The sequence below is a fragment of the Porites lutea genome, chromosome 3 (genome assembly GCF_958299795.1).
Source record: "Porites lutea chromosome 3, jaPorLute2.1, whole genome shotgun sequence".
NCBI lineage: Eukaryota > Metazoa > Cnidaria > Anthozoa > Scleractinia > Poritidae > Porites > Porites lutea.
In genome coordinates, this window is record NC_133203.1 from 46265 (window position 1) to 67292 (window position 21028).

The 21028-nt window shown below is 36.5% G+C and overlaps 2 protein-coding genes across 3 annotated transcripts in view; one reads left to right on the plus strand and one right to left on the minus strand.

The window, feature by feature from the left end:
- On the minus strand, positions 1–18809 carry LOC140930072 (centrosomal protein of 70 kDa-like). Of its 2 annotated transcripts, none has more exons than XM_073379726.1 (20): positions 18685–18808; positions 17220–17247; positions 16705–16736; positions 16406–16511; positions 11843–11966; positions 10579–10627; positions 10234–10281; positions 9461–9631; positions 8092–8168; positions 7736–7952; positions 7132–7220; positions 5850–5927; positions 5050–5137; positions 4298–4348; positions 3972–4070; positions 3571–3735; positions 2405–2735; positions 1796–1883; positions 1313–1392; positions 1–195 (listed from the first exon to the last, which is right to left on the minus strand). In XM_073379726.1, the coding sequence occupies exons 1-20, from the start codon at positions 18694–18696 to the stop codon at positions 131–133; spliced, it is 1998 nt and encodes a 665-aa protein (XP_073235827.1). In that variant the 5' UTR covers positions 18697–18808; the 3' UTR covers positions 1–130. The 2 variants fall into 2 exon arrangements, with proteins under 2 accessions (XP_073235827.1, XP_073235829.1); XM_073379728.1 differs by having other exon boundaries at positions 2–195; positions 17220–17274; positions 18685–18809.
- Positions 18808–21028, plus strand: part of LOC140930073 (bifunctional purine biosynthesis protein ATIC-like) — a 12982-nt gene continuing 10761 nt past the window's right edge. Inside the window, exons 1-4 of the mRNA XM_073379729.1 lie at positions 18808–18946; positions 19856–19982; positions 20188–20264; positions 20842–20908. Of these exons, the coding sequence (XP_073235830.1) occupies positions 18820–18946; positions 19856–19982; positions 20188–20264; positions 20842–20908 (398 nt within the window). The 5' untranslated portion in view covers positions 18808–18819. The remainder of the gene's footprint in view (positions 18947–19855; positions 19983–20187; positions 20265–20841; positions 20909–21028) is intronic.

A 21028-nucleotide genomic window follows, 5' to 3' on the forward strand; every position in this document is an offset into this window, starting at 1 on the left:
AATTAAACTTTATTTATTTATTTAAGGAGACATTTTTTGGTGCTAAGCTTTCACACAAATAAGATTAAAGATAATATAAAAATAAATAAAACAACATTCAAAGATAAAAAAGTAATTGCTTTTAAAAATATCAGTAGGGAGGAAACTTGACAAGTGCTGTAACAGCTGTTATTATTTCGTCCATCTCTTGAACTCCTGTGTAGGCAAATCAAAGCATTTACTGAAGGATAACATAGAAGACAAGTATACACAACAAAAGCATGAGGATAATTGTATGATACTGGGATGATCATGGCAAATGCAAGTTTGTGTGTTTTGCCTGTAAGAAGTGTAATGATCAGTCAGACAAGTGATGCTCAGTCTGAAGGAGGCTGGATTTGTTGAATCCTTGTGACTCCTAATCAAACACAGGAACTGTGTAAGGAATCAAACGATCAGTCAGACAAGTGATGCTCAGTCTGAAGGAGGCTGGATTTGTTGAATCCTTGTGACTCCTAATCAAACACAGGAACTGTGTAAGGAATCAAACGATCAGTCAGACAAGTGATACTCAGTGTGAAGGAGGCTGGATCCCCTTGACTCCTAATCAAACATAGCAACTATGTCCGTCAGTGAGAAATGTTTCAGTTTCAGTTAGATAGTGAAATCGTGAAGATTTAGTGACTTATGTGCCAAAATTTATGAAAAAAATTGCTAAAAATGTGCCGCTAAATAAGGATTTTTCAAAATCGCTAAATTATTAATGTGTTGCAAAAATTTCATGTAATAAGGTATCTGACCCCAGGGGCCCCACTCACATATTTTAATGACAGGGGGGTCCGACAGAGGTTCATATTTTACACCCAAAAAAATCCCAACTTCAGAATTTGTCTACCCAAAAAAATCCCTACTTTTTTAGCATACCCAAAAAAATCCCTCAGTGTTTTTGCATCAGCAAATTTTATTATTTATCTTCTGCAAAGCTGAAACATGCCAACTTCAACTTTGGTTTTGGTCAAAAGCAAAACTATAAATTGCGCTTATGTTATTTTTGATTTGAGCTGATGAAAAATACAATACCCAAAAAAAATCCCTGTGTTGTTCTCGCGACCCAAAAAAATCCCGGCGTCTTTCATAGACCCCAAAAAATCCCTTTTGGCCAAAATGTCAGGCCAAAAATAATCCTTCGGACCCCCCCGTCATTAAAATATGTGAGTGGGGCCCCTGTGTATCTGACTGATCATCAGACTCCTCACGCAGCTCCCACATTTGATTACAGCAATAGCAATGCCTCAGTATAAGACACAATAACTATGAATACAAAGGCACTCACTTAAAAGCCTCTTCAGTTCAGATACAAGAGATTGGAAAGCTGGAAAGAACTCATCATACTGATCCAGACGTTTGATTATGCTGAAAAAAGAGAAATAAGATCACAAAAGGACACAGTACAGTGAAACTTAACCAACATTATGTTTATGAATATTATAATCGTTGTACTCAGTGAGCCCTTTACTTAGGGGCCAGTGACTGATGTCTTGAGTCATCAACAAAAGCTATTACACCTAATCACCTACATAGTAATAAATCGAAGGATGTAGCACCAAATCCTTTTGGCAATCTTGAAACCAGCTGAGAACATGCTACTGTCACAACCTTTGTGCAAACCATATTTTGAATTTCCCTTAAAATGCACATGGTAATTTTTAGTGTAATGTAAGTTTCAGCTCATACACAGCCTCCTGTTGAAAACACTATTTCTTAGCGACACTGAAGACAGTAACTCCATTATTTCTATCTGTATGAGGAGGTTTACCCAGGCAAGTCTTCAACCATCAGCAGATGTTTGGCTTTACTAAGCTTAGCAACTGCATTGACCACATCAGATGATTTGCAAGTTGGTTCTAAAAAAGAAAAGAAAACTCTCTATGTAACTTGTGCAACCTATTCCAAACTGTTTCTAATAAGGAGATCTAAACACGTAAACAAACAAAAAAGGAAAAATGACAATATTTTGGTTTGCTACAGATGAGAGAAAATTTTAAGTAGGCAGGCTAATTTTCTTGCAACATACAATTTAGGTGACTTTTGAAAAGTAAAATACAGCATATCATTACTAAACAAGTTCCAGTTGTTCAAAAGGAGGATAATTCTATCACATCCACATGAAAAATTTCTACCCATTGATCTGGCTTCAGTTGTTCAAAAGGTGGATAACACTATCAACTGGGTAAATCACTAGCCAGTGGATAACATAATTAGTTTTTTGTCCGGTGGATGGCGTTATACAAAGTTTGAACAACCAGGGCCTGTTAGATAGTGTTTAACCCAGTGGATAGCACTATCTAATGTGTGAATAACCTGGGCAAAAAGAAGAGAGAGGATGCTAAGACAGAAAATAGAAATAAGTGGGAAATATTTTTACCCAAACCAAGAAGGTCCCGCATGTTATTCATTGAATTGTATGTCTCCCCAAGTTGCATATATATTTCATTCATCCGTGGAAATATTCCTTCAATGCTATAAACATCAAATAGCTTTTGAAAGTGAGCAACAATGCTCTTAAGATGATCAAATGATGGCTCCTGGTCTGTTTGTATTTCTGAAGGACTGGCTCGTTTTTCCTGACAAAGAGCATCAACTGCTTCTTTGAGCCTGTGTACTCTTGAATATCCCTTGTGGTCTCCTTGAAACACGCCTGCTTGTTTCCATGGCATTAAGTGTGATGACAGCTGTCTGATTGACATTTCTAGATCCTATAAAAGATGAAACAGTGTTCACTGGATTAGTTTTCTTGTGGAGTGGTTAATATGTAGTCTCATCTTAAAAGATGAGACTACATTGTATACTTTTTCCAAAGCTTCAAAGTACCTAGGCCGCCGTAACAGGGTAATACAGTCAATGCTTTAAAAGAAAACATTCTTACAACAAAAGGCACTGTTTATGAAAACAATAAAACTTTGTTGTAAGGTATAAAATGCAGTGGAACCTTGCTCTATGGACACCCGTGTATAATAATACGGACAGTTCGTTTGTCCCAACACTGTTCAAAAAACCTCATATATTTTCTCTAAAATTAACCTGCTTAAGATGGACACCCAGATAATGGATACTTTGGCATGTCCTGTTTGTGTCCGTATTAACAAGGTTTCTTCTGTACCTTCAACCTTGCCAGTTGGATCACTATAAATAACCTTTCAAATTATAAATAAAGAAAACAATAGGTTGTGTCCTCTAATTTAAACCATGTGTAAACAGCTTGTATTTCAGAGGGTATTGAATGACACTGAGTATGACGGCCGAGGCGGATAACACCCTCCTCGATCTCCATAATTCTTCAGATGTTATGAAAGCCCACTCAAGATCTTATCTGAGAGCGAGCAGCTCAACCCTACAAAAAGCTCTATAAATGATAAAAAAATTAATCAAATTAACTGACTCAAAAGTCTATAGTGGAATATGGCTGTCTAAAAAGCAACAATGCGAAGGCGATTTCCTCAGAGAGAATTTACAGACGGACTTATCAGGGCAGCTTTTAATCTCTCAAGTCTAGCTGGAATTGTAAATGAAGATAGTATAGCCTTAACTTGCCTTGAGACCTGTAAGTTCATTCAGCCACTTCCTGAGAACAGGAACAATATTCTGCCACGCCCTTTCGCAGTGAAACTCATGTGAACTCTGGGAAAGAATGTCTTCAGATAACATGGCGCTGGGGCAATCCTTTGAACTGAGTAACTCCATGATATTTCTTATCAGCTAACAGAGGAAAAAAAAAAGATTGCTGTTATAAAGCAGTAAAAGTTGGCATAAAAATACAAGTGATAACCAAGTGACAGGTCAATTGTTAATGGATACTATGTATTCCTGTTAAAACTGTTTAAATTCCAAAGACCACCGTTTTTAAAACTTTTTATTTCAAGAGAGGTTTCTCATCAGTGCCTAAAATAATGTCCTCACATGTACACATTTTTATCACCACCAGACAAACAAACCTTTTCCATTGCAGGATAAGACTGTGCAGGCAACTTCAAAGAGTTTACTTTGTCTTCCATGCCTTGAAGGTTATTAATCTCAAGTATGCCGCACACTTCCTAAGAATAAAATAAGCAATATATAACATGAGTCCTGATAATTTTTGAAAGGACATATATGCAGATCACCACTCAAAATACAATATTGTTGTATTATAACATGAACCCTTAAAACAATTTCCTAACTGTGATTGCATATCTATTTTCCTTTAAATTTTTTTCTGTTCTCCGCACTGAAATCAGCTGGTTTTCTTATCCAGGTTAAGCAGCAGATATGTAGAAAATACCTTCAAATACTCTCGACAAACATCAATTGGTAGAAAATCAATGTCTTCAATCTACAGGAAAAGAAGCCATTTGTGTATGAATACTTGCATATGTCTGAAACAAGCAATCCCTTCAACTAATAATAATATTATTCTAACCCAAAAACAGATAACATAAGATGCGCAAATAATTCTTTTTTCATGAAAACTGTATGGAAAACTATAAATCTTTTAAAGGGCATATAGGTCATCTTTGATACAGCTGAAATTCCAAATGGTTGAAACCATAAAGAAGTGAAAAGAAATTAAACAGAAGTTATTCATGATTGCCACAGCCAGAGTTTTCTGAAATTCTCTGACGTTTTCCTGACAAATGTAAAATTTCCCTGACCAATGGAATAAACAATTTCAAAAATTAGTATTGATATTACACCAATTACATACAACACAATTCATGTCCGCAAAATGTAAAAGAGAATTTTAAATGTTACAAACAATACAAGTGGAGGGAAAAGAAGTATGTACTCTTAAAATTTCATTTCTCCCTGACTTGAAGTGAAATGCCCTGACTTTTCCCCTGAAGAATTTTTTTCCCTGACCATTTCCTTACCTCTGGCAACCATGTTATTACCAAAAAATAATTAATCATAATCCGTAACATTGTGTACTAATTCAGCTTTATGTCTAGAAATCAATTTGATTAATTACTTCCAGGAAACATAAAGTTGTACTAGAAACATTTAAAAAGAGCTAACTATGAGTTTAGGTCTTACATTTGTGCGGTATCTCTGTGGTTTTGAGGAAGGTTTTGCTTCAGTTTCCACGGCCCTTTTTTCTTTTTGCTTCATCTTCCGTGGAGGACTGGAAAATTAAAAGAAAAAAGACACCTTAAAAATAAAACTATCAAAACACATTTTTGGAAAGGGATGATTTGGTGATATATTGGGTGCCCACCTAGTAAATACAAGAGGTAAGAATGACCTTAGCAGAAATTCTAGGGTTATTAGGATGGTGAAAATAACTTAGCTGACAGAGTGTGATAGCCCATGTGGAGCTGCAGACTACTGATCTTACAATCATAGTTTGCAGAACTGAACTGTACACAAGGGTTGTTAAGCAAAGGTACAGTGCAGTTCACCATGATGAACTGACAACAGGAACCTTAATAATCTGATAAGAGCTAGAAAAAGCATTTCAGGCTATAAAGACAGAACTTTGCTTCTAGTTGGTATTTTTGGCTTGAGGAAAGTACTCAGCCACATTGATGAGCTGAGGGAGTAGTCTTCATAAACCTATGGGGACTAGGGGGAAGCCATAAGCAAGTCTTATAAACATGAACAGTATTAATATGTTATGCTCTTTACATGAGACTTCTTTGTTAGTTTAAATTAATGGTTCAAGAAAATCTCGGTCAGAAACTCAGCCACTTCTAAGCCTTATTTTGCACATAACAAAGCCACATAAATGGATTGCCTTTGACAGAAACATAATAAACTGAGAGTGACAAAACTTACAGTGCAAAAAATGGGGAAGTGAAAAAAAATACAAAAATATTTAACACTTCAATGATCACCTGAGATTGTTCTCAGCAAGAATTTTTTCCAACTTTTTGTTGTATTTCCTTGCGTTCTTCCACTGATCTCGATTAGGTCTAATACAAGAAAACAATGATACTGCCATTTTATACAAGAGATTAACTTGATTGCCATGTGGGTTGCAGTGTCAAAAATTTTAACAAAGAGTTTATACATTGTTCAGGGATTTTCATATTGCCTTGAAAATGGTTTCTGTTAATGCTCATTATTTATTTTATCAGCTAAAGGCTTTGGTTTTGTCCATGCATACACGGCAATCATCTCAAGGTCAACCAAAAAAGGTGACTTTTAATTCATATTCAGTTTGACCAACGGCAACATATAAAACACTACTTTGCTTAAACAGCATCAAGCAGCTGTAAAGAACAAAATGAACTTAAATGGAGGAACTTTATAAAAATATATGGATGATCAACAATTGTCTTAAACTACAACTTAAATAACCGCCCAAAGAGTTAAAATCCATACCAACAGGTAGGGGTGTAACAATTCATATTCCTTGCGATTTGATTGGATTTCAATTACTGCCCTTCGATTTAGATTATTTTGATTCTATTATGTAAATGTTTCTTAATTCTTATAACATAACGCATAAGGTTAACAACATGTAACTCTAAACCCTCAATTGGAGAATAGTAACAGGGACAGGAGGATTCACAGTCACTTGGTTCGTTGCCATGTTTGAGAACCTGACAAAGAGGGTGTTGCACGTGGTTTGCCTTATTTGGAAATTCTCAAGGGGTGGTTGAAGGACAGCATTTTTACCAGGCCACACAAAACGGCAGACGAGCTGCTATCGTCTTTCCTTGTCAATTAAAAACACACATTTTACACAGTTCTGAATTCTGATTTTACTATTTAATAACTCATTGAGGGCACCCTGGAAAAGGTATGCAAAAATCGAACCAAAATTGAAATGTGGATGCAAAGAATCGTGAATCGAACCAAACGGTCATAATCATGATTAATCAAGACTTTGATTAATCGTTACACCATTACTAATAGGGGATATCCTTTTTTTCTAATGTCTATTTAACAAATTTAAAAGACTGTAGTCATTGAAATGCAATTAACGTACAATTAATATGAGAGAAAGGGTGAACTTAACAATAACCTCTGTCCTTTGCATCTAAGTGCTTGTGGAAGAGAAATTTGGCAGTCACATTCTCACTGTTCAGGTTTGATGGTAGGTATAATATATTCCTATTAAGCTTAGATTATTATCATGTAACACACTGGTGCAAATCAATAGCACAAAACCTTGATTCTAACTCCATCTTTAGATGTGTGTTCTCACTCTCCAAAAGCTTAATCAACTTTTTAGATTCTCTCAGCTGTTTCTCTAAAGTCTATAAAAATAAGACAAGAAGGACAAATTCATGACAAATCCACCAACTCAGTCTTACAATGTACTGAAACATTATTGAATTCTCTCTACTGGTTCTTTAAGAAAACATAGAGTGTGAGAGGATAAAAAGCCCAACTTTTTTTTCCATATCAGAATGGTACTGCAAGAAAGCTTTCACCTTTTAGATGTAACCCAAGAGTTACATTTATGTGGCCTTGCATCTTATCTAATAGGATGTAATGAATATGCACATCCTTCCCATAACACCTGGTACTCTCTGAGTACTGTACAATAATGATGCTTGGTGACGAATGACGAGTCATTAATTGACATTGCATGTAATCATTACTGATACAATGTACAATACACTGTACGCACATCCTTTCCTTAACTTGTCTGTGTACTGTGAAATACTTTGTTATGCCCGCAGGTTAAGGCACATTGACCAAAAGTATGGATGCTAAGGTAAGTTAGGCTGTACTGTGATTAATATCGATGTAACAGCCAGAATCTTACTGCTAGTTCAACTTCACTTCTTTTTGGTGTATAAGCACTGCCGCCCACTCTTTGTGTAATTGCTCCTTTTTGGCAAACTGAGTCCCCATTGCTGTCAGACTGAGATGTTGACCTCTGATCATCAAAACTATCAACACTTGAAGGCTTGCTGTGCATTTCTGTTTTCTTTTCCAAGTGACCAACCTCTTGCTGAACTCTACTGAGTTGGGATTCATAGCTGTCGATCATATTCAACAACATGAAAAAGTTACACTGTAAGTGAACAAAATATTTAAAACTTAAGATGCAAAACTACTTAAAAAACAAACTCTGACAAATTGCGAACAATCTCAAATTTCCATGTTGTTACCTCATACCTTTGATCTGTAGTATCATGCCTGTATGGAGAATTATATTTGCTTAGTTTGCTTCGACTCCTGACCTTTCTTCCCTCCTTGAAGTATTTTAATAAGACAAGGGAAATTATCATTTTAACACATCTATTGTAGCAAATTGTATGCAGAAGATAACATACTTTCCAGCTTAATTTTAGGGACCGGTCATTATTTATGTAGAGGGGGAGAAGAGGGAAAAAAGAAGGGGGTGGGGGGGGGGGGGGGGTCCAAGGCTATTTCAGATTGGCTAGAGGGGGGGCTAAACTTTTTCATAAAGAAGTATAGGGGGGTCAGCAGTTTGATCGCCAGGTTTATTTTAAGAGGGGTCCATTGGCCAATATGGGTAAAGCAGTTAAATAGTAGAGTACAAACAATACTTGTCAAACAGTAATGCTAAATTGTACAATTTTATGCTAATCCTATTGCTTTCTGTCTATTTAAAGCATCATTATTTTGTACAACTTGGTCATTTGTATGTGACAGAAATTGTGTTTGCATTCTAAACTTCATTTTTATTTCAAATTTTAGCTAATAAGAATCCAGACCTATGTACTTTAATATTTGGTTTGACTGAATTTTCTGTTAATGAAATGCTTGTGTCACTTCAGTATGGAGACCCCAAGAAAAACATGATGACACAACAAGAAAGTAGTCCTTTTACAACTGTAGGAAAATCATTTGAAAAGAGTTATATTTTGCATGGTTATTACGTTTGTGTTCACCATGAAGGCACGATTTGTAAAAATCTATCACTTTTCATATATATATACGCTGATTTTGTAATAGAGTAGGTTAGTTCCGTTGTTATGCAAAGTAACTAATCATCTTATGATTAGTACCATTTACCGATAAGTCTTCACTCTTAACAAAGTATTGTTACATGCATTTTAATAATTACTTTGTAGAGCATGTAACAGGAGATATGAGGTGGTGGTGGTGGGGGGGTCATCACGTAAAAATATTGAATAAAGACAGGGGGTCACTTGCTATTTACATGGTCCACAGGGGGGGCCTTACAGAAATTTTGATCATTCGAACATCTTTTTCCCTCCCCCCTCTACATACATAATGACCAGTCCCTTAGGTGCTGAAAAAATGTTGATGGAGCAATGCTTAACTGTCGTGGGACTTGTCATTGTTTTCATGCACTATTGTCACATCTACAGCTGTATTTATTAAAAGATTATATTATTTGTTGCCTTAATTGAGAAGCACTGTATGGAAGGTCACATAAGTCAGAACAGTAACAAAAAAACACTTATTATGTGTGGTTGAAAGGAACCAAGATTTTAAAAGAGATGCCTATCCTTTCCTATTGATAGGCTAATGTATGACAAGTCTACACCCAAACCTGGATAAGCTCTTGATATTCGCGTTGCAGCCTTGTTATTTCTGCTTCTTTCTGAGATACTTTATGCTCCAGTTGTCCATGTAATGCAGCAAGTTCGGCTTTGCTTCTTTTCAACTCTTGCACTTCCTCTCCATGATGCTGAAGTTCAACAAGACGTACTCTCTCCATCTCCTACAAGTAAAGTAAAACATTACTGTCATCACATTCATCAATCATGAATTCATTGGCTTAAACCTTTGATTAACTCAAAGTATGTCATTCTCCATTGATTGCCTCAAGGCATTGAAATATTCCACTGTATCCCTATCCTGTACACCTAATTTTTTTTACGGTTAATATTAGAATAATAATAATTTACTTTAAGTAGAAAGCACCAGCCTACAAAGTTGCCTACAAAGTACTCAGTGTTGATCCTTAAATTGAACTTTGATCTCCTTATTAACTTATACAGACCCTCTGTGAACCTCACTGGGTATCTACTATCAAACTTTCTGAATCCCTTCCAAAAACTTTTAAAAAGAGCTCAAATTCAAAATCACTTTTTCTTGAGAAAACATTTTTACATTTCACCAAGGTGTCTCAATACCTTCCTTAGCTCCAAGCCACTAACACATACTCATTTGTTTTCTACATGTAGTAAGCAATCCAAGAATACTCTCTTGACTGATAACCCACCCCACTGCAAAGAACTGTGGTCCATATACTACTGCAAAAATGGGTATTATAAAGAAGAGTATAACAGTTAGCTATACATCTAGTAAACGACTTCTAACCTGAGTTTTAAGCTTCTCCTCTTCTAGCTCTCTTTGAAGGTTTCTTATCTGTAAAAAAGGAATTTCACCGTCCCTATTCAATCTTCTCTTCTTAAAGGAAGTTTACTGCTGTCTTTTGTGAAAGTGAGATTAAAAACTCTAATTTTTTTGGTTTTCAGAAGGAACAATAAATATTTCAACTGAATCAAAACTGATCAGTCAACAGTAAAATGGGACAATACACACAGTACTACTACTCATATTTTGGCTTTCTTTGCAGGTTGAAGACCATGCAAAAAAATTAATGTTGACTCAGCAATGGTTGATACTTATTGTACATCGCATGTTTTGCTTCATACAACACACCTCCATTTCAAAACGATAAACTCGATTCCTTTCTTCATCAGCATCTCTCCTACGGAATCAAGAAAGAATCAAAAGAGATTCATACTCCTGCTATTAATATACAACAAATATTTTTGTATAAAAGGCCCCAACTAGAAACCTTCCACATGCACAGTAGTCACTATCAGTGCTGTTGGAACTGTATTTCATTTAACAGACAAATAACTAAGCATTCCTAAATTATGCGTCAATCATATATATTTTTAAATCAGTGGGGCTGAACAGCCACACCCATCTAACTGAGAACATGCCTTTTTAAAATAGCCTTGGGGAAAGGTTTGAGATAAATGTAATATGTGTCTTCAAAAGTTGGTCAGAAGTTTTACACTGCAGTAAGTTGACAGTCTGTTGCATGTCTTGATTCTTGGTTCTTGATTCCCACACAAAGGGAGAATCGAGAACAAGTTATAGAGAATCAAGTCAAGGATCAAGTCTCACGAGACAGAAAACAAAAGACTCACCCATGACTGATTTCTCAATAATTTTGCATTGACATATACGACACGACATGGTTTGTGCAAGCCACTGTATGGTTAAGATCGAATCAAGACCAATTAAAGTGAATGTTTCTTCAAGGACATTTGAATCAAGCTTCATTTCCTCAAATATAGTTTCAAACGCCTGTTCCAAATGCAAATAGACAGTGTATAAACATGTAAAATCAATATGAGCATGTTTATTTTAACGTCAAACAATTCTGGGCTTAATGCCTGCTGGGCATGATAAAGATCAGCTGTAACATGTATCCGTAACTTGACTAACCCAAGTTAGACCTGCAATTTACTTAGTACTTGTACCTGGAGTTTTGTTTATTAAAATATATTAAACTGACATACATGTCCAGTTGAAATTGCATGAACTTGTAGCATAAGTGAGAGCTTCTGATGGGTTGAAACAAATTTTTGTACCAGCATAACCAATCACTACCAGCACTACAAAGATCTTGAGTAGTGACATGTATATCATCAGTATGGAATTTCTGCTCTCATTCCTTGGGTGTCATTTGGTGGGGAAACCAGTGGTGGCATAATAAAAAGTCAGCTGTTTTCTCTAGCTACCGAACTTGCGGTCAGGAGAAAATCATAAATACCTGGAGGTCCTTATTCACTGAAGATTTCCCCTATTTTATAGAGATGGACTACTGTATACAGTGTGTTTGTACAGCTGTACGTGCACTTGTGAAAGTTTGCTGTGACAATATCATTGAAATGCGAAAAGTACTTACTGTATTCTGTGAGAAGAAGAGATAAGTTCCTGCACCATTGACTGTCGTCTATCACAGTCAGTCATCAGTTTGTCCAATGTGTGCCGCAAATTCTTGGATGTAAACTCCTCCAACACAACAGCTTCTGGAAAAATAAGGAGATACATTTCTTTGAACATCTTTTTATTAACTAGAAAAAAAATCATCGATAACGGAGCTCTGGCGCGCGAAGCGCGTCTGCGGAGCACCATGGGTAAGTAAATCTACCCATCCGAGAAAATTTGGTAATCACGTGACGGTACACCGCCCGCAGCCCGCCCGTCCGTCCGCACTACAGGACAACCAATGTTCAATCTGACACTTTCTAGCTAGTTTGGTAGCACAGGAAGACTGATATTGCACACATATTGTACATCAATGTTGTCATCAATTGACAGCTGTCAAAACAGGGTATCCGCTGACCAGTATCACCTGACCGTATCGCGGGCTCAGGTGTCGACTCATCGAGGTCGAGCATCTTTTTGAAGTTATCCGCTGACAGGTTACTAGTTTTCAAATGGTCGCAGGCTCAAGTTTAATTTTTTTAAATTCATATGAAATATGTTGTGTTTTATATGTGTCGCACTATTAAAATTTTGATTTCAAACTGACCTCGGAAGCCAAAATTCAGCCAGTTTTTACAGGCAGGGAAGACATGCCAGTTGCTTTTGACTTTTCTCACCAAGGTCACGTGTTGGTCACGCTCTACGCCCAATTTTTATGCTCTGATTGGTCAAAATTTGACAGGTGAGTTTATGCGGAAAATTTATGCAGCATCTTGAATCTTATTTACTTTGACAGCTGAAGCTGACAGAGTTTTGTGTCAACTTGTTATGTTTTTAACTGTCTTTCTCCGCTGAGTGTACAAAATGAAATTCTGCTGCTATCAAGAGTCTTCTGTTATTCATAGCTAGTTTGTTTATTGGGTTTTTGGTTGAGAAATACGTCGCTTGTCAATCGGAAATCCGATTTCGGGTGGCATCGTTTTTGTTTTTCACCTTGCTTGATGCGTAAGAGGGTTGAAAAGTCTGAAGCGATTCTGGCCTTACTTGATAGTTTTCAGAGCATCTCGAATGGTAAGCCTGAGTAATTATTGTATTTGATGTTTGTTTTTTATATCTAATTTAATGAAGTCGGGCGTAGTTTATGCTGCTATTTAGTTTATGCACGTTTGTAAGATTTGAGACAATGATCGATCTGACCGAGTATCAGGTTTGATTATAAGCTTATAGAACTTTAAAACGCCTTTAGACATTTTCTCACTGCAAATAGAAATAAAACGTTCCAAAGAATATTTAGTTATAATTCTGGCTGTAAAAGAAAGCTTTGAGCGATTTTCTTTCCTCAAGTTCATCTTTGAAAAAACCGAACGCCGGGAAGCCGGCTTAAAACATAAACAAGGATTTTCAGAGACACTTTTCACTTGTCTTCGTGAATGTAAATTGTTACCTCTGTATATGTTTCACCAAATTATTATCCTTTTATTGATTATTAGTAGTCTCTTTTGCAATTTTAATCGCTGTGCCGTTTGTTTTCAGTCGCTCACGAACATCGCTTGCAGGAGTAGTCAAAATGCCGCGTGTATCAAACGCTTTTGAAGATTACACATAGTTATAAAACCGTTCAGTAAAGAAACAAAAATAATAAATTTTTTATCATGTTAAAGCGTATAACTCTATTAATCTTGATTTAAACAGTTGACTTTGGCGCTTGTCAAAAGTGAGAACCGGCGAGCCGTATAGGTGATTTTAGAAGTTTTTTTAACGGTTTCGGTAAAAGCCCACGCGTGCTTCGATCGACCTGAATGTTGAATGAGTACAATTTGTATTGCAAAATTGTGATCTGTCCGAGGTCTGTATGATAAAAACAGTGCCTCATGGTACTGTTTCACCTCAGATATTCTTATTTTTCTGCCGATTTTAGGCTGAAAATATTCTTGTATTATTCTTAAATTATAGCTTATAACATTTCCGTTCTAGAATTTATTGGGGTATCAATTATAAGTGTTTGGTATCTAGACCTGTATCGCGTTACATTGTGTACGTGCTCCATCGCTTTTCGTTGCAGTCAGCGAGGTCAAGATGTCACGTCAAACGACACTTGTCATACAGAAATAGCGTGATGGAAACGAAAGTACCCGATTTTGTTTCAACTATGTCAAGGACAATTAAGTAATAAAGGGGGGTGGTGGGCCTACACGACTTTTACCTTATGCCAAAATGCTGTTTATTCCAATAAAATTGTTTTTATCTGCTGGGTAGATTATGCTCTGGAAGGTTCTGCATTTATACTGCATTTATCTCAGCCTCGGCTTTATTCTTAAAATATTCTTAACATTTCGCAAATTTCAGCCTCGATATTCTTATAAAATATATTCTTATATAAAAAAAAGAGTGTATGGCTCTTGAATGTGATCGAAGATGATTGCTATTTCTTGGGTGTACATATAAGGCTATCAACTCGATGTAAGATTAAGTTCACTCTTAGCTTGGACTGTTTGCAAATTATTTTTCTCTAAAATCACTTAGCCTTTCCCTCAAAAGTCACATGAATGTGATCTAAAGTTAACTGATTTGTAAAATACAATTGCAAGTTTATTGTTTGATTTAAATGATAAATTCGAGTTAACAGGAGCTTCGCTTTTAGCCCTGGCTAAATCTATATATTATTTTTTTATGTTAGCAATACATTATTGCACAACAGTGTTCACAATAGAATGGAAATTTTCAAAAGGACCTATGATATGATAAAGAGGAATAACAACGAAAGGGAAACAAACTTTATTGTCTAACTTATACAGTCACACAATACTGTCTTGAGAACCCAAAGTTAGCCACAAGCTATTTGAGGCAGGCTTAAGGAAAGACAAGAAATGTACAAAAGTATTACTACAAAACTCCTAGATGCACTCTGACTGGTGTTTAATGATAACAGAATGATGAGCTGCGAACTTCTTGATCCCAAAAGTGTGTTTTGGGGTCAAGCGCAACTGTAGAATCATAATTTTCAGCAAGCTCTTGGGGCCATGATACGTTTGCCAATTTAAGGCTGGTTTACATGTACATAACCTTTTTTATATGTGCAAGAACTGAGAGCATTGCGTGGATAAAGAGTGTAAAAGTTATACCAGCAATACAGTTTTTGTGATATTTAAAAATTCTGTTTCGATCTGTACACAGGCTTCTCAATAGAAGCCAGCACCCGGTGACTAATTGCTGCCTACTTTGGAATTTGTAGTTCCTTACTTTGCAGTTTATTTGCTGCTTTTCTCTTACCAGGGTTGTCAGAAAGTTTTGAAGTAGACCAGGGAAATTAAAAATGCCATCGGTAAAGAAATGCCAAGTAGAGTAGCCGGCCAATACTAACCAAGTTGGTGGCGATTTTCGTTGGTAGCCGGCTACTATTGACAACCCTGTCTTGTTCGTTTGTGCTCAGGTCTTCTACCTATCCCTTTCATCTGATTTTGAGTTTTCTTTGTGATATACAGGGATGTAGCTAAGAAAATGATAAGCAGGCTTTTTGGTTAGTCCAGCCGGCTGTTTTACTCATTTTCATCGCTAAAATTCCCACGTCTTTGTTTTCCTTTCAATTTGAGCTGGTGATAAGCTCTTTTTCAGCCGGAGAAATTAGCCGGCACCTTACTCTTAGGGACATCCCTGGATATACTGTACAAAATAATCTAAACAATTGAGACCAAACAAGAGTGCCTGCTGTTGCTCCCGTACTTGACAACCACCATGTTTTCAACTGCATATACTTCTGGGTATGGGACATTCACTTTGGCCCAGCCTTTCACAGTAAAACATGGTCATGTGATACTCAATTCCAGTGCTACACAGTTTGCAATAGTAATGGCAGCCAAATGGAAAAAAACGCTAAGTTTTGTTGGTTTCAGTCAATTCAAGGACAATGCCAAGAAGGCTAAAGGTACATGTTAAATGCTACTATGCCTTGGTATTGAAACACATTCGTTATTATGAGCTATCCTTTTTTATTTTTGTTATTATTTTTTTTATTGCAATCGTAACAAAAACAGGTACTTACAGACAGAAAATTACATAGAGGCAATACTCTAAACAGTACTTACAAGCTGACACTAACAATAACTACTAGCTAACAAGCTGACACTAACAATAACTAGCTTGCAAGTTGGCACTAACAATAACCAAGTGACAAGACTTTTTTCCTTTACATTTACCTTAAGTGGAAAGTTTGTTCCTCTGATAAAACTTTTAAAACTAGTCGACAGAATGTGTTGTGTAGTTATTCTGTAATATTGAAGTTGATACCCAAAGTGGCTTCAAATATATTGCATCTCAGAGCTTCCATATATTTAAAAATTTTCTTTGGGAACATGTCTCAGACCCCCCCCCCCCCCCCCCCCCAGTTTACGACTCCACCATTTGTCACAGCTGCCTAATGAAGGTTGAGGAGACACCTACTTCAAGTCCTATTGAACCCTGTGTACATGAATTTTGGCACATTCCAAGCACAAAGACACCAGACCAGCATTAAAAGACACATTCAAAATTATAGTTTTCTTACCACCAGGAAGATGTTGCAATCTGCTGGATGGTAACACCATAACGGGTTGGAAACCATGATGTCGTAGTTTGCGATTGACTTCACTCCATTCAGCTATGACTCCCGCCTACAAAGGATACAGAAACTCTCTAACCTACCAATGAATCTAGTTACCATATTGATACCAGTAATAAGATATTTTATGTCCAACTCAAATTTTAAGGTTACAAATTAATAATGCATAAAATGTCAAAAATCTAGACAGATGAAAAAGAAATAAAAAAACAAATTATCTGTGGTGTGAGCATGAGCACACTTACTGTCTTAGGAGTTTCCTCGCTCTCTTCAGTATCTAGAATTAAAATAATGCAAGAAGCAAATACCCTATCACTGCAACATCTGTTAGATTGAAAAATTAGTTTGGTCTGTTGTACACGATTGTGTAGTTTAATATAAAAGTCTGGTTAGATTATTTTCTACCTATTGTAGTTTGAATTTGAAGAGACAAAGGAAACTGAGAATCAAACTACGATGAAAGATATTTTGCCATACATTTTGTTTTGAAAACATGAAAGTGTAAAAGAATATTAAACTACCCAAAGCAGCTCTTTCTACAAAAGTCTCTTGAGCAAGAAGCAAGTCATATGTGTTTGCATATTTGTTACAAAAAAATGTTATAGTCCATGGTCATCTGCATAATCCATAAAATGAAATATCATCTTTCCCTTTAACTTACTCTTTTGGTTGTTTTAACCTTTTGCAGTACTTTAACAATAAAAATGACACAAATACATCGGCATGTACAGGCTAGCAAAAGGATCTTAGAATGACCCACCTGATGCCAACATGTCAGTGTCTTCCTTCTGTTGACAAATTGAATGAAATCAAACCTGTCAAGATTTGCAAATATTTTTGTAATATTACTCATATATTTTGCCATCCCTCTACTCTGGAAGGCAAAGACAAGGGAGAGTTGAAGTATAACTACTGGAAGTATGCTTGCTCAAAATAATTGTGACAAACAAATATCAAGGCAACCCAATGATAAGTGCATGCACAGGAAGTAAAAATGTTCAAGCAACTGACAATCAGTACATTTCAAAGTAGATTTTTAACAATGTTTTGAATGACTGTATCTTATTCAATATTGGCCTGAATGACACCAAACTTGGGCATATTGCAAAGCTTGGTATCCTCTTTTTGACACAGACTTTTGGAAAAGTCCTTCATGTTATTTAATATGGCCTAGGGGACTAAGAACTCTTGGAACTTTGATGCTTGCTCTGTTGCTTCACAGTCTAAGAAGCCTGTTCCACTTGCTTTCTGTTACATGAATCTTGTGAGTTCCAACTTGTGACAAGTCAATTGCTGACCACAGTTGAACCTCCATTAAGTGGCCACCTCTATTAAGCAGCCAGTAATCAAAGTCCTGAAATAATTGTAGAAAAGGATGGGAAATGTACCTCTTTATTAAAGTGGCTGTGGCCACCTTTTGGCCATTCCAACAACAGTTCTCCCGTTGTATATCACCTCTGTTAAGCGGCCACCTCTATTAAGTGGCCATCAAGCGCCTGATACTCTTAGTTTGGCTTCATTTTAAGAATATGATGAATGAAAATACAGTCCGAAATAGTAGGTGACAACTGGTTGTGGACCAATTATGCTTCTACTGATGTGCATTTGCTTCAAATAAAGTGATTTTTCAGTTACGACTATGCTACTTTTTGACGCACCTCTATTGAACGGCCAACTATCATTAGGTGGCCGGGATCCCAACAGTGGCTGCTGTTTAATGGAGGTTCGACTGTATCTAGGGCCTGCATGTGTTGATAATCCCGTTATATAAACGCTTGTTCCCAGTACCCTCATGGTATGAAATTGGGTAATACCAGTAATATAGTGATACTCATGCTGATGTCATCCACTATTACTAATGTGCTAACCAGAAGCGCATTGGTTGTTAAAGAAAGTTCTTCTGTTTCACTGGCTTTACAATTGAATTACAAAGACATTGTTTGTAAACAGTGAGTATGTACATGTACGTGTATCAATATCCACCTCAGTGAAACTTCAGTCAAGCTGTTTCGACTGAGTAAAGGTATGCATATTGTGTAAATCTTTCTAATCCAAAAGACGATTAATGAATGAAATCGAATGTCACTTGATCTTTAGTGTAAGAACAGCTTGCTTCCAGCTGTTGCTTCACATAAACATGCCAAAGTTAAAAACTTACGCAAACCCCCAAATGCTCAACACTCCAGTATTGAAAGAATAAGCGTAATTTAATTACAAATACTTACCTTAGCCATCATGATTGGGTCAATCGACAGTGAGTTTAAAGTAATAATACTGTTCGTTGTTTGCAAATTGCAAGCCCGTCAGGTAGTGTAAACACGGCGGCCATGTTCCATACCAAAACGGTCGAGCCACCAAATATGGAAATGAATAAATTACAGCTCCCCTTACAGCTCTGCTTGGCGGGAAGTTTGCAACCAATAAGAATCGATGCTGTCCACGTGAGTTATCTTTTCAAGATGGCTACATCTGATACAGGAAAGTTAGGTTTGTGAAGGTTTTTCTCTTACCAGTTTGAACCAAATCAAGTGGCGCATCTTAGAAGTAATTGTTACCTGGATTGTAACAAGAGGTAGAATTGTTTGAGGCAGGTGTCTCGAGGGAAGGAGAGCCATGTCGATAGTCACAATCAAAGAATCTGTTCGAATTACTTAACATTGCTAGTAGTATGCTTAAATGGTTTAAATTCAAGAAATCAACTGAAAACTGATTAAAAACTAAGTGGATAACTTAGTTAACTTTACTTTAACTGGCATTATTGATCAACGGCTAGCTGAACAGTGAAATTAATACAATTGAATTTTACACTGAACTGTTTCAAAGGAATTTAATACACAAAAACTGTTAAGAACAAAATGAAATTAGAATAACAATAATTATGGATGATACGTACTCTGAAAAGATTGTCAGATGGCACGTATACCGCTCTAATGATTGCCAGTTCAGATCCTCAAGCACAACAGAAAGTCTACTATTATGAGAGAAGTCATTAAGGGGGTAATTCTGGTTAGCCACTCAAAATTCAGAATCCAATGACCATAAGTCCATTTTTATAAATGTAATAATGATCTCACCTCCATTTAATGGACATATTAAAAACCTATTGTTGTTATACCACAAGGTGCTTGAGATATGTTCAAACCTCCTTGTTATAGGGTCCCGAATAGGTTTTTTGGGATGTGGTATATTTCTTTTCTAAAGGCCAGGATTTGGCATTTTTAAAGCAAAGTGGGGACAAGATTCGGGAGTGAAAGTATGCATGGGATGTGGGATGTCGAAAACAACCATCAGATTTACTAGACTGAGCAAAAATTTGGGTAGGGATGATGAGATTGAAAAACCCGGTTACAGACCTTCTTTTTACTTTATTAACATATGTAATATTTCCTTACACAGCAATTCTTAGTGTCTCCAATAAAGAGGGACTTGTGGAATTTGGCAAAAAACTTCACGAGCTGGGATTCAAATTGATTGCATCTGGAGGAACAGCTAAGAAACTCCGATCTGCTGACATTACCGTTGGGTAAAAAACTTTTCACTGCTAATCATGTTTTACTAATAACTTCATGACATGTCACCAATAGTTAAAGATCTTTTTTATCTTTTCTAAGGTTGAATGATTATTTTTACCTCTTATACTGTTCCCACTTTTTATCTAGGATCATGTTCGTTATGGGGGTATGTCTATCACATGTCTAGTATTGCAAAACTGTACACTTTTCTTTCAGAGATGTTTCCAGTGTAACTGGTGCCCCTGAGATGTTGGGAGGAAGGGTGAAGACTCTACACCCCGCTGTTCATGGAGGTGCCCTCTCTGCTTTTATTTATTTATTTATTTAGGTTTGCCAGTTCTTTGCAGGGTCACCACAAGAGCATAGTGCCAAATAATGCGAGCTTGTAACAGTCCTTCCCCTATGAGAGAGGCCACCACACCAAGGACTACATCCCTTACTCTTTACAAACAGTTGGTTCTTTTACATTCCACAGTATTTTTAAGTTGTGCAAAGATTGTGAGATGCGGCCTACAGTTTATTGTCCATATCTGAGTGTACTAGAAAGTCTAGGTGTTTGCAGATGTCTTTACAAAGGCAGCACTTTCTCCTCAGACCCTGAGTGTTAGTCTGTCCGGGGTTTGAACCAGTGGCCTCCCGCATGGCAGACCAGTAGTTATCCAATTGAGCTTACAGGGCTGAGCTTGCCATCCTGGATAAACGTTGAATGTTAAGAATAGAAATGAGCGAACAAAATTAGTTTAGCTAATATTTGAATCATGTAAAAATTTGTTGTGTTGTCTAGATTGTAGTTATATGTGGTATGTCAGTGTGGATTCGGTACGACATATTTACATGGATAGTTTAAATGCAAACTGGTTTTTATTTCAGGAATTCTTGCCAGACTAACTGAAGCTGATAAATCTGATATGACACAACAAGGATATGAATATATCAGGTAACATATATTACAGACTACAGTACTCTTATTAAAATAACATTATACACTGTAAATGATTTGCTATCAACATGTTATTAAGGCTTGATCTACGGGGACTTTCTGAATTATGTTTTGCAG

Bases quoted from the DNA above. Each gene is read 5' to 3' on its own strand.
- LOC140930072 (XM_073379726.1), bottom strand. The intron at 7,953-8,091 runs GTATGAGGTAAC...TATGATCGACAG, and splicing joins CATGATACTACAGATCAAAG to CTATGAATCCCAACTCAGTA. The intron at 2,736-3,570 runs GCAAGTTAAGGC...CATCTTTTATAG, and splicing joins ATGAACTTACAGGTCTCAAG to GATCTAGAAATGTCAATCAG.